At 48.0% G+C, this 13,377-nt stretch overlaps 1 protein-coding gene across 2 annotated transcripts in view; it reads right to left on the bottom strand.

Annotated features, from left to right (window-relative positions):
• Positions 1 to 4,606: 4,606 nt before the first annotated feature.
• Boc (BOC cell adhesion associated, oncogene regulated) overlaps positions 4,607 to 13,377 on the bottom strand; it is a 38,525-nt gene continuing 29,754 nt past the window's right edge. The window contains exons 8-18 of one of the 2 annotated variants that reach the window (XM_042676868.1): positions 13,087 to 13,249; positions 12,317 to 12,427; positions 11,695 to 11,901; positions 11,205 to 11,386; positions 10,528 to 10,633; positions 9,822 to 9,944; positions 7,625 to 7,846; positions 6,572 to 6,807; positions 6,368 to 6,444; positions 5,775 to 5,965; positions 4,607 to 4,807 (exon numbers count right to left, since the gene is read on the bottom strand). In XM_042676868.1, coding sequence (XP_042532802.1) covers positions 4,707 to 4,807; positions 5,775 to 5,965; positions 6,368 to 6,444; positions 6,572 to 6,807; positions 7,625 to 7,846; positions 9,822 to 9,944; positions 10,528 to 10,633; positions 11,205 to 11,386; positions 11,695 to 11,901; positions 12,317 to 12,427; positions 13,087 to 13,249 — 1,719 coding nt within the window. In that variant the 3' untranslated portion in view covers positions 4,607 to 4,706. The remainder of the gene's footprint in view (positions 4,808 to 5,774; positions 5,966 to 6,367; positions 6,445 to 6,571; positions 6,808 to 7,624; positions 7,847 to 9,821; positions 9,945 to 10,527; positions 10,634 to 11,204; positions 11,387 to 11,694; positions 11,902 to 12,316; positions 12,428 to 13,086; positions 13,250 to 13,377) is intronic. The other variant, XM_042676869.1, reaches the window with a different exon arrangement.

The following is a 13,377-nucleotide window of genomic DNA, read 5'->3' as shown; positions in this document are numbered from 1 at the left end:
AAACTTCCATTCTCTATCCTTCCAGTGTTAGAAAAATGAAGCTTATTTGTATTGAATATTCTCTGGGAGGGCATAGAGAAAAAAGACAAACTATTTGCTATCTCAGAAAAAGGAATACAGATTAGAAGTGGCATTCTTGATTTCAGAAAGCTTATTTGAGGGCTCACAGTTCAGGAAATGCAGACAGAACATAGCAAAGCAGCTTGCTTTAGTTTGCTTTGGGTGGGCAGAAAACAGAATAACCAGCTTCCTGAATCACCTGCTTTTTGCAGACTCCTCAGTTCTGAGCGGAGCAGAGGGATGTGCTTTGCAAAAACAATCAGTAAGGAAGCGTGTCTTTGAAGATTTGTGCAACACCATCAGTATTCTAAGTATTTCTCATAGTTTTTCATGCCCTATGCCATCTTCTTTCAGATTTGACTTCAATCATTTTCTGGTTTTGATACATCTCAGAAAGAAATGGAATAGAGTTGTATCTCTTGGAAAGATCATCTCTATCTCTTCTAATTAGGTGGGATATTTTAAACTAATTAAGAGCATCCTTTTGGTTTCAGCCAAGTGTTCATTGAAATTCATGGCTGCATCCAATAAAGAAAGATCTCACGATACTTGGCTTCCTGCTGGTAATCATGTAGTTCGCTCAATGAGCTACTCGCTGTCTGGTCTATCTCAACATGGTAGCTGGTCGCTAAGGCAGGGAAGAGTATAATACCTGTATTGCCTAGGTGGAGAAGGTGACCCAGCAGTGCCAAGGGCTCGTAACCTGTAGCTGATGACCTCAAGCAGAATGGATTGGATTTGCCACTTTCATTCCTGCATGTATGCATGCTCTAAATTCAGGCATTTAAAAAAATGTGCTAGTCATAAATGTTTCTTGCTATGTAAAAAAAAATTTACCCCCACCCCCACCCCGTACTTACCTTAAAACAACAAAATTATTATCTCGTCAGAGTGAGAAGGTTTGCGAAGGGCAGGAATCTAGGAGCAGCTAGGCTGAGTGTCTTTGGCTCAGCCTATGTCAGATTTGTAATCACACTGTGACTTGAGACTGTCATTTTAAACTTGGCTGGAGCTGGAGGAACTACTTCTGAGTTCAGTTGGCTGTCAGCAGGACCCAGCTTCTGTTCCTCAGCACATAGGTCTTTCCACAGGGCTGCTCACCAAGATTTCTCCAGAGCCAACCATACAAGAGTGAGGGAGAGAGAATAAGAAAAGATGATCTAATCTCAGCAGAGATATACCACCGTTACAGCATGAGTCACACGGGCCAACCCTGCTGGGTTTGTGATGTGGGAGGGACTAAACAGACTGAATACCAGGTGGAAACCACTGGGAGCCATTGTGAAGCCACTATCTGAATAAGTGGTATCTTGATATGCTGTCCCCTTGTAAGTTGCATGAGCTAGAAGTTATATCATCTTCCCATTCTAAAATTCTGTATTGGAATTGTAGCGTGACCGAATTAACAGTCTATGGACCTGCTAGTCATAGATTCAATGCATTTGTTTAGCTCAAAAGCAACTTGAACTAGACAGAAGCAGAAGTTAAATCTGTACTGTTCAGCATGTTTTGGATTTGACAAGATAACACTCCATTATTTTATGTTGAATTGAACAAGTTGTATCAACAGATGTGGTTGTATTTCTGTTTAACTCAACATTTAAGTCTGTAGTTAAGTTTGAGCTCTGAATTTCCAAGAATTCAAGCTTCAACCAAGAGAGAGCAGCAGAGAGACTTGGACGGGGAAGGCTGGAAAGCTGTCCTGCTGTCCTGATCTCACTACTCTCTGCCTCCTGCATTGTGCTCAAGCGAGCAGCCTCACCATAAACCTCAGCATGCACTGAGTTACTTGTGGATCAGTCATTAATATGACCTGGTCACTTTGAACTTTTGTCTGTGATATCACGGAATCTCAGCACTAGAAACAAAGGATACCTCAGACTCCAGGCCTGTCACTATTTATGTTTAGTAAAATTCTATCAGAGAAAACTTCCACTTTTACAAGTCCACGAGCTACCAGCTGACCCCGGTACCTCCTACCAGTTCCCATCCACCCACCCCTCAGACCTTATTCTTCTCTTCCGGCAATTTATGTAGCGGTGGCACAATGACTCAGAACTTTAAATAGGTTTATAATCACAGTAATCAAGAAGTACAAAATGCAAATAGAATTGATTATCTGGGCTCTTTCATTTTCTTTTTGTTTTTGTTTTTTTTGATGGTCATGGGGCTTGAACTCTGGGCTTGGGCGCTGTCTCTGTGCTTTTCAGCTCAAGGCAAGTGCTCTTCTGCTTGAGCCACAGCACCACTTCCGATTTTCTAGTGGTTTTATTGGAGATAAGAGTCTCAGGGACTTTCCTGTCCAGGCTGGCTTTGAACCGTGATCCTCAGATCTCAGCCTCCTGAGTAACTAGGATGGCAGGCATGAGCCACCGGGGTCCAGTGGCTGTCATTTTCTAAGCTGACACTGGTGCCCTGGTGTCCCAACCTTTCATGTGTCATGCAATTGGATAAGGTAGATGTACACATTTATCTCACTGCACATGGGTTTTGATCCAAGCCTTTTTAAACAACAACAAGAACAAACAACAAAACAGTGATAAAATTATTCAGTGTCAGGATTCCAGACTTGCAAAAAGCAGGGATTTTATCCCTTCAATGACATTTACAATGAACTACTTTGGCAATAATCTTAGATCAACAAGGAGAAAAGACAGAGGAAAGTTTGTTGTTGATGTTGTTATTTTTAAGGTTTTCACTGGTATGACTGACTACGTGAGCATATTTTCTTGGTGTTGATGAGCAAAGTGAAGACTTGAGGATATTAGACCTGCCCATTTCTGGAAATGACCTCTAGGCTCTCACCTTTTACTTCTTCCCCAGACCTGCTATTTTCCTGAGATTTCTATGTACCCTAGTCATTTTGACAAATATTTTTTAAATACTGCTTTCCTAAAGATTAGTTGAGCAACAGAAAAAAGATACGTGCCTGAGGAACATGTGTACTACTTATTCTGAACAGCAGAGGGTGCAATTGCCCCATTCAGAGTTTGAAGACTCAGCAGCTGCACCTGATTATGCTTAGTAATTTTTTGTGACTTGAAGCTAAAGGTCCAGTTCAACTTTTTTTCCTTTTCTTTTCTCTTATAAAACTTTCCTTTCTTTTTTGTAAGATCGAAGCTGAGGTCCTTGCCTTCAGTAGACAAGCATCCTACCAGTTGAGCTATATACCCTCACTCCTTTTTTGGCTTTAGTTATTTTTCAGATAGTGTCTTGTACTTTGGGCGTGGGCTGGCCTTGGATGGTCATCCTAATACTTCTGCAATGACAGATGGACACTAACACGTGCATCTTGTTCATTGAAATAGAGCCTTATGAACCTGTTGCCTAGGCTGACCTCTTAACTATGGCTGTCAATCTTCCTGATTTGTATCTCCACAGTAGGTACTGCCTCAGCTCTTAATGTGATTTTGTCAACTGGCATTCTGGCTCTAAATTTGACTGAAATATAGAAAATACCTGTCCTCCCTCTCCCCACTCTCCTACCCCAGACCCAGTGAAACTTTAAAGTGTGAGGATTTTCAAATCTAGGCCCCGTTCTACATTTAAAGATTTAAGTTTCTTCAGTTAAAAAAAAAAAAAATCTCTGGCTGATTCTTTGGTGGGACAAGCATGAGTAAATGTTGAGTGAAGTACTCCAGCAATGCTGATGTATCTTTAGAAAGAAGGGAAATGGACTTACCAGGAACCTATGTTCACACATAGCATAGCATTCACCTAATGGTATTATGAGTGACATGTCTGGTGGTCACAGACCTATCTGAGAACTGGCTTCCTTCTGCTTCGCCTAAGACCAGTCGGCAAGAGAACCAGAACTGTTGCCTATTATACAATATTTCCCTTGTGGAGTAAACAGTTATCAACACATTCTACATTAATCCAAACACAACTGATGCTCAATGCTTTAAAAAAAAAAAAAAACACGAAAGAAAACATCTGCTAGAGTGTGTAGACTTTTTCCTCTGATGGATCTGAAAATGTCACAAGTGGATCTTTTCTCCAATGACCGTGAGACTGGTTTCTGACTTGTAAAGAAACTGCTGACTCATACATGACTAAGTTGAAGGTTAAAGGGAAGACTAAACATTTATTTAGAAGTTACAGTGTTTGTTTTTACAGGGCTATGTTGCCAGAGATTATTGATTCTGGAAGGTTTGTTAATGCTTCTATTGCTGTACACACGCTGGTCTGTTCTCATGGCATCTTAGGAACGGTGTCCTGTGCCATCAGATCTAGACATCTTCAAGGGTGGCTCCAGTCTGTGACCCCAAGGTCCTTCCTTCCATCAGCAGTCCGGGGGGCATCCTGAGCCCTCAGCGGCTACAGGTTCTGTGATACTCATTCTGGGTATGATTCCTGAAATCGTTGGGGGGGGGGGACTTGTCTCTTTCCCTCTTGTACCTCAAAAGGGAGGATTCCTCCAGAATTATAAAAACACATATACATTTATTTACAAGTGCATAAATATATAAATATGGCTATAATAGAAAAATAAATACCATTTTTTTCTCTGTCTCTTAAAAAACAAATGAACAATATATAGTCTTTCTGGGATATTGGCTTCTGCCTAATTGTGGGAGGAGGTGGTTCAAAAGCCACGTGCACCGGTGATCTGGGGACAGAGGAGATGTATCCCAGCTTCCTCTTTATGTAGGCCCCGAGGGCCGCCAGTCTCCTCCACCCACTTGGCAGGAGTCAGGAATGTCCACCTCTTCAACTGGTACAAGGCCCAGGCAGCATGGAGGCCCTAGCAGAGAGAGAAAAATAAGAGACATTAAAATCCAGACTGACCAAGAGGTCCTGGGCCAATTCCTCTTGGGAACTAATCACTGGCCCCGAGGAAGCAGACAGAAACCTACAACCAAGACAAGGCATTTATGTTCTCTCTAAGGACTCTCAGCAAGACAATTAAGGCTCATTTGGATTCAAGTCCCACCTATGCTGGGGTTTGGGGCTTCAGGACTTCCAAGCACTTAGTTTGTGCTCTGGGGAAGATGGCAGTAGAGCAGCTCATAGAATATAGGAGCTCATAGAATATTGTAGCTCTCTGAAGATTCAGGCTATGTAGTCTGCCTCATAGTCCTCTCCCCCAGGCAACCTAATCCAGCTTGCAAGATGCTGCGTCTGATGAGAGGAGGTGACTTTTAGAATTGAATAACCTGGAGACAGGGTTCTGTGAAAGGAAGGACCAGCACACCACAGAGGCCGAGACCCTGGCCAGTCCTGTGAAGCAGCCTGGGCACCCTCAGATTTCCAGGAAGCTGGTGCAGAGGGACATGTGGGATGGGCCAGAGTGAATGGCCCTGAGCCCCCGACAGGAAAAGTTCTGTGGAAGCACAGAGTTAGGATGTTTTTAAATACTTGGCTCCCAATGACTGATGCAACTTATTCCTTAATTAAGAGACAAGACCCAACAAGGCAAGGGATTAGAAATGTCTTAGCGTGATGAGAGGGGAAAAGCATTTGTGAATGACCTTGAGATGCAGAGACAGAATGGGCTTTCTCTCTGAAATAAGAATATCCTTTTTCTCATCTTTCGCAGACCTTGGGTTGAAGTGTGGGCCTGGGACGCTGCCATAGATCTCTTTGGCTTCAGCAATAGAGGAGAATGGGTACCACCTTGCCTACTGCTATCTCCCCAGACTCCAAGTTGAGAGTACCACCCTCTGGCCATCCCCGGCCTGTGCCATTGCTCCGCTCTGTTCCTAGCTGACCTGAGTGAAATGGCGGGTCCCACGCAGCTTCCAGCCCAGGGCTCTCTGGCCCCTTCCTCACTCCTGCCTGGTGAACGGTGGTAGATGGCTCCAGGAGGTGGCAGCAGTCTTGGGATTGGAGCAGCTGGTGTGTGGAGTCATCAGGCAGTGTATACAAGAAAGACCCCTCATCTGGGCTAGAACTCGGACCCCTGTATGGCACAAGACCAGAGTGGGAGGGTGAGGAGGGGGAAGAATGGATCGACCAGCCCCCAGTCCTTAGCAGCTTCCTTGGTCAAGGACTGAGTGTGAAAAATAAGCACAGCGTTCTCCTCCCTTCTCTGGGGTCCAGTGGGCTGTGAGCAAATTCAGTTCTCCCTTCCATGTGGGAAGGACTCAGGCCCCCCGCCCCCACCCCCAGAAGGGGCCTCATAATTCCCAGTACAATGAGCCCCCAGGAACTGGGGCTGCCAGTGTTGGCAGATTTGAGAACTCCCGAGCAAAGCACTGTGCTTGGCTGGGTGACAGACCTACACTTGAGGAGCTATAGAGAAAGTGAGGCTCTGGGGCTTGGGGGGGGGATGTGAAAGGAAGATAGGGAGGGAGCTGGTCACCTGGTAACCCGGTGGCTCTGGGATTCATACCCGTTGCCAAGGATGGTCTGCCTCAGCAAGCCAGCGTCGTCCTGCTGCTGGAAGGGAAGAGGAAGGAAAGGTCAGGTCAAGGGTTAGATGTCCCAGGGCTCGGTGCTCAGGCCTGAGGCAGCCCACTGTCTCTCCTCCTGTCCCATGTGGGGGCCACCCCCAGGAGCACATTACCTGCGGCAGCTCCCCTGGGCAGTGCTGTTGAGGTTTCACGCCTGGGCAGCCAACCGCAGCCACCGGGCAGCCCCTGCTCACATGCATCCCGTCGGCACAGGCCCGTCCGTTGATGCCACTGAAGTAAGACTGTCCGTTGGCTCGGTGGCCCGGAAGTCCTCCCAATGGCACCATTGTGTACTGGCAGGAAGAGGACAGAAGGGCACTTCGAGGAAAACCCAGATCGGTTGTATGTTCTAGAAGAAAAAGACCTGTGTGGAGCTCAGGAAACCTCAAGCAACTGGGGAAAAAAAAATCCCCACACTCCTGACCACATGGAGATGCAGACAGGGAGATGGACTGTCCACGGATGGAAGCATTTTCTCTCAGAATCGTTATTGCCCGTTTCCTTTTTCTTTGGTACTGGTCCTGGGGCTTGAACTCAGGGCCTAGGCACTGTCCCTGAGCCTTTTTTTTTTTTTTTTTTTTTTTTGCTCAAGGCTAGTGTTCTACCACTTGAGCCACAGCTTCTGGCTTTTTGGTAGTTTAGTGGAGATAAGAGTCTCATAGACTGTCCTGTCCGGGCTGGGGTTGAACTGTGATCCTCAGATCTCAGCCTCCTGAGTAGCTAGCCTTCTAGGCATGAGCCACCATCACCTGGCTCCAGTCATCCATTTCTTCCTTAAGAAGCGTAGGGGAGACAACAAGGCAAAGGCTTGGTGGAAAGAGGTGGTGAGGGGAAGTTGGCTTTAAGTGCTGCCAAAGGAAGAAGAAACGAGTGAACAAAAAGAGCGGAGCAACATGAGGCTGGAGGCACAGCTACAGGCCTCCGAAGAAGATGGAGCCATAAAAGCACCCAGCTTTAGAGACTGAGTAATGTCTTCCTCTCCATACTGCTGTTAACCAAGGTGTTCTCTGACTGAGGGACTTCTAGGAGCTAGAGCTGCTGGTAGCTGTGAAACAGCCCCTCTGGCCCTGCCCTGGCAGAGGCTCCTTGGTAGGCGAGGGCCCATCCTCCCTCCCCAGCCTCCTCCCTCCCCGCACCCTCCCTCCACACCAAGGAGGAGTACTCACTTTGCTTAGCCCATGCTCTCCACAGGCAGAAAGGGATGAAGGTGACGATGATGAGGACGATTGAGCCCAGGACGACTCCAACAATCAGATAGGGCAAGTCGCTGGCCCGTGCTACCATGGCCCCTGTGCCCATTGGCCGCTCTATGGTTTCTGGGGGTGGAGGTTGTGGTGGGGCCAGAGTGGGCGGTGGGAGTCGGCCAGGCTGACCAGAAGACTTGCGAGCTGCAATTGTGGATAAAACCCACTCGATCATGTATTTTCTTGGACATTTCCTTCATAACATGTAGAAAAAAAAAACCAAAAACCACTGCCCCAATCCCATGAGTGAAACAAGACATAGGCTTGATCCTGAACCAGAATCAACACTCAGCAGGAACTCTTACGTGAAATTTGGTATTGTTGAGGAGACCTGAGCCTTACATTTCAAGATGTCGAGATGAAAATATTTAAAATGCATGGAACCAGCAAAGGGCCTGGGAATGGCAGAATGTACTGACAGATCCTGGGGGGAAGAGGGGTGGTGAAATCTTGGGCTGCAGGGGCCACAGATGTTTTGGGACTTTGTAGGAAGTTCTATCATGCCCCGTCTCTCTGGGGTTTGCCATTCCAGGTGCGCCTGGCATTGTTAACTTTTCCCAGCCGTCTCCTCACTCAGCTCTCAGATGCACAGCCTCCTGGTCCTCCTACCTACCACTCTCACTACCAGTTTTCCCGACCCTTTCCTTCTGCCTCCTCAGACGCTGAGAGATGAACTGGGTCACATATGCTCTCTGTGCAATCTCACCCATTCTTCGATTTCCACCTGTATTCTAAAGACACATCAAAATCCTACTGGGACCCATGGAGAATACTTGCTTCATTAATCACCCACCTTCATTTCAATGTTTCCAGAGAATCAGATACTCAGTAAACCTTCCAATTGGTTTTATCTTGTTCCTTTCTCATAAAAATGCATTTCGTTTTCTTGGTCCGAGGCCAAGACTCAAACTTGGTACCTGCATCCATTTTTGCTCATTGGTTAGCACTCTACCAATTGCACCATGCCTCTAACTCTGATTTCTCGTCATTTCTATTTCAGTAAATGGGAGCCACAGCTAGGTAGGATTTCTGAGCTAAACCGCCGAGCTTGCTTCTAACTCCTTTCATATTGTCCTAATCCCAGCGTTCAGTCAGTTAGTCCTGATCTGTCCAAGCTTTCTCAAAAAAGATGATTCATACACATCCCTTTCCTTTTTACTTTAGGGGCCCAGTTCGCTTTCTTTTGCCTGGTCCATGCATGATCACAGGTGACAATTCTTAGCAAATAAATCCAACTACAACCCTTCTCATTTCAGAGCCTTGAGTGGTTCCGACTGCCCACTGCAGGCCTCAGTGACCCTGGCCTTTTCCCTCAGCCGACCGCTCTCATCTTCTTCCCAGGCACTGGACACTCCAGCAAGCTAAAGCAACTTCTAGTCTGGACCTGTCTCCCAGGCAACAACCTCCCCATGCCAGCCTGAAGCCTCAGTCCTTCCAGAAGAGTCATAAAAGCTGTGTAAAGTTCTTTCCCGTGGACACTCAGTATTCTACTTGACGCAGGTACCTGCGTCCTCCCTTCCCGGTGCATGGGCAACGAGGGCAGGAAGTATACACAAGGAGTCGCTTGGCGAGTGTTGTGAACAAGAGATTGTAAAGCAATGCCACGTGGGTAGAGAGAAAGTTATTGTCTCGATAACAGGAATGTGGTGTTTTCTCTCCTTTGTGATCCTCTCCAGACTGCTCTCTGCAATACACTCCACCTCACTCTTGTATTTATTTTATTACATTTAAATTATTTTGTTTTTGTGCCAGTACTAAGGTTTGAACTCAGGGCCTTGTGCTCTCACTAGGATTTTCTGCTCCAGGTTGGTGCTCTACCACTTGAGCCATAGCTCCATTTCTGGCTTTTTGCTGGTTAACTGGAGATAAGTCACAGGCATGAGCTACCAGTGGTGTGAGCCACTCCCTCACATTCAGTATTTTTTAAAAATGGATTGAATATCTATCCACGTGAGCAGTGCACAAACAGTAACAAGTTATGTGCATATGTTTTAGGACAGCAGAAAAGTAACAGCTGATGAGGTCTGGGGATACTTGACAAAGAGATCGCTTGGCACAGAATAGTGACTTTGTCCTACTTTGTTACAAGAAAGGGAGAGGAGAAGCTACAAAGGATCACCTTTGGTCTCGCAGATCATCACATTGCTGAACTCGCTCTCCCCTCCTTCATTGAAACACTGCATCTTGATATCATAGGAGGTCTCTGGCTGCAGGTGGCAGATGGAGTGCCAGTACCTGTCCCCTGGGAAAGAGGGAGAAGGATGCATGGTGATGCATTGGGTGTTTGCTTGGCTCTGACCTCACAGTAAGAATCCGACAGGGCTATGTGTCTGTGCTGCTGCCACTGGCTGGCACAGGGGCTGAGGTGGTGGGAACACTCTGGAGGAAGTGTTCTGGTGTTCACCTCCATTCCTTCACCATGTCATCATGGAAATAAAGCTTTTTGTTTGTTTTTGTGCTGGTACTAGAGCTTGTACCAGGGCCTGGTACTCTCCTTTAGCGTTTTTGCTGAAGGCTGGTACTCTACCTGTTGAGCCACACCTCCACTTCTCACTTTTGGTTAGTTCCCTGGAAGTAAGAGTCTCACTGACTGTTCTGCGCAAGCTAGGTTTGAATCGCGATCCTCAGATCTCAGCCTCTTGAGTAGCTAGGATTATAGGCGTGAGCCATCAGAACCAGGCAACATGTTTTGTTTTGCTTTTTAAATGAAGGGGTCCCAAGTTGATCATGGAATGACATAGTGCCCAGGTTGTCTGGTGACTAGACGCAGCTTTTTGGCTTTAACCAACCACAGGAGAAACTATGTCCCGCACAGTGCTTCTCACCTTCCACCATGTCCTTCTTGTAGTCACTGTCATTGTCGCTGTCTGTGGGGCGGTAGTAGATGTAAAAGCCGTGGATTGGGGTGTTGTTGTTACTTGCTGGGATGTACTATAGGGAATGGAGAAGAGACAGGTTGACAGTGGAGTACAGAAATCATCGGCAAAGCAAAACCGCTGGGGTGTGGAGGTTTCTCCCCAGTCCAGAGTATGCATGGCATTGGGGGTCCCTGGCAAACATTCTCGATGATGTCCCTGCAGTTCTGTAAAGGAGGCTGTGGAGATGGCATATTATTTTATTTTGCCCAGAAGTCCACACATTTTCAGAGAGAAACAAACAAACAAACTGCATTTTCTTCCAAGATATCATCAGTCCCTTCTGATTCTTCCCTGGGGGGGCAGCTGACGGTGAGGGGCTCTGAACAATTGATGTCGGGGGGACAGGCAGGAAGGAGGATGGCCCAGTCTGAAAATAGGAGCAGTTGGGGCACCAAAACGAACAGGAGATTGCTAACAACAGTTCGACTCCCTACGAGGAGCCTCCCAAATCCACCAAAGTGGGGCGTTTCAACCAGGGGAACACTGGGGACAGGGGTGGGGGGTGGGGCAGAGGAGGAACAACTCAGAGGGGGCATCTTAGGAGAAGGGCTGAGCCTAAGTCCCGTCTTCCCACGGCACCTTACCATCCACTTGAGCATGATGGTGGTCTCGTTGACCGCGTCGGTGAAGGTGATGTAAGGGCCCGCCACAGGTCTCTCGTACACTCGGCCGCTGTAGCCAGACACCACGTAGGGCCTCGACGGGGCGCTGGGTTCGCTCTCCCCCAGCATATTCAGAGCTCGCACTCGGAATTTGTAAGAGGTGCCTGACAAAGGAGACCCTCACTGAACACAGGAAACACACTGTATCCCCTACAGCCCATCAAAGCTCAGCATCCTTCCAGACAGCCTGTCCTGTGAAAGAAGAGCTGCCTGGGGAAACGTCTCTGACAAAGAGAGGGGGAAGGGAGGATTTGTGGCACTGAGGGCCACGGATTGCATCCACAAGCACGTTGAGGGGTGGAGGACTTGTCTGGAGTATAGAGAAGGCCCGGCATGGTGGCTCCTCCTCTCCCAGCCTATCCATGGGCAGGGCAGCGGGGGACCGGGTAGGAGAAGAGCGCCAGACCCTTACCTTTCTCGAGACCAGCGATCTCCACAGAGAGCCGCGAGGGAGGAATGGCACTGGTGGCCAGAATCCAGTCGCCTACTTTCTTCAGCTTCTTGTACTCCACCCGGAAGGACTGGATTGGGAAGCCACCGTTCCCACGGGGGATCCAGGTAACATACACCGAGGTCTCTGAGGCCATGGAGATGGTAGGCCTGTCGGGAGCTTCTGGGGCTGGAGGACCATGCAGAGTGAGGAAGAGTCAGGAGTCAGGGACACCATCAGGTGATGCTATATAGTCTGACCAGACCTGGCTTGAAAGGGCTTTCTCCTTCCTATAGTCTTCTACCCTGGAATTAGCAAATCCCTGGCCCCTAGTTCTGCAGAGCCAGCATGCACAGCCAGGGCTTTCTAGATCCAGGGAGTCAGTGATTCCCGGGTTTGGCTGGCTCATCTTTTATTTGAAAAGCTCCAGTTTTCCTTTTCTCATTGTGGTGAAACTGGAGTAATGTCAAGAGAATATCACCAGAACTCCTGGACTTATAGAACCCAAACCCCACTGCAGCAAGGGGCTGTCTGAGCTCTGATGTAGTTCATTCTGATTGTGCTTCCGCTCTCCACCACCTCCCCTAACTGCTGCTGGGCTTACGGGAGAGGCGGCCATGATCCGGCTGGCTGCTGCTCTGGGGACCAGCTCCAGGGTCATCTCTCTGGACTTGCTGCTCCTTGCTGGCTATGATCTCGGGCTTGGGTCGCCGTCCTGGGTAGAAATGGGTTGGGATCAGTCAGAGAGGCACTAGATTCCCTTCCTACAGAGTCCTTTTTGCCTGAGAATCTGCCAAGGGCTATGACCAAGTGACACAAACAAGAAACACAGGACACTGAAGTGGGATCTGATTCCCAGCCCTGCTTGGCTCTGAGTCGTTTTGCTGCTGCTCCTTGTGTGAAAGATGGACAAAATGATGACAGAGAGGGCTGCTCCTGGTAGAAAGTGACACTACAGGTAGGCGTTGGTGACTCACACCTATCATTCTAGCCACTCAGGAGGCTGAGATCTGAGGGTGGCAGTTCAAAGCCAGCCTGGCAGGAAAAGTCCAAGAGACTCTTATCACCAACTAGCCAACAGAAAACAGGAAGTGGAGCTGTTGCTCAAAGTGGTAGAGCCTTAGCTTTGAGTGAAACAGCTTAGGGATAGTGCCAGGCTCTGAGTTCAAGCCCCATGACCACCACCACCACCACCACCACCACCACCACCAAATGATGACACTTCAGCCTGGCACACAAGCCCCAGGAGGCAGCGGCTGGAGGAAGGACAGAATATGAAGAGCTAGACAAGGTGAGCAGAGTTTTACACATGGACCTGGTTTAACTCCCTTAAGCCCATGGAAACTGTAAGCTAGGCGCAGCGTTTGACCTTACCAGTACGGAAGGTGACCATGGCGGTCTGACCCTCGCCGGCACAATTGTAAGCTGCCATCTCCACTTCATATAAGCTACCAGGGTCAAGCCTGGTGAGGGTCAGGCGATGCTGATTGGCTGGAATGCCAGAAATGGTCCAATCATCAGAAGCGTTTGTGACCTGCTGGAGAAAGTGGCTGGTATAAGGAGTGCTTCTTCCCCTTGGGTGATGGGGGTGCTGTGGTTTGCAAGCAGAGCAGAACTGAGCCCAAGAAGGCAAAAGGATGGAAACCAAGTGGGCAATGGGATGAG

The sequence above is a fragment of the Dipodomys spectabilis genome, unplaced genomic scaffold, assembly GCF_019054845.1.
Source record: "Dipodomys spectabilis isolate Male_0828 unplaced genomic scaffold, ASM1905484v1 ptg000032l, whole genome shotgun sequence".
Lineage (NCBI taxonomy): Eukaryota > Metazoa > Chordata > Mammalia > Rodentia > Heteromyidae > Dipodomys > Dipodomys spectabilis.
This window is presented reverse-complemented; position numbering and strand designations above follow the sequence as displayed.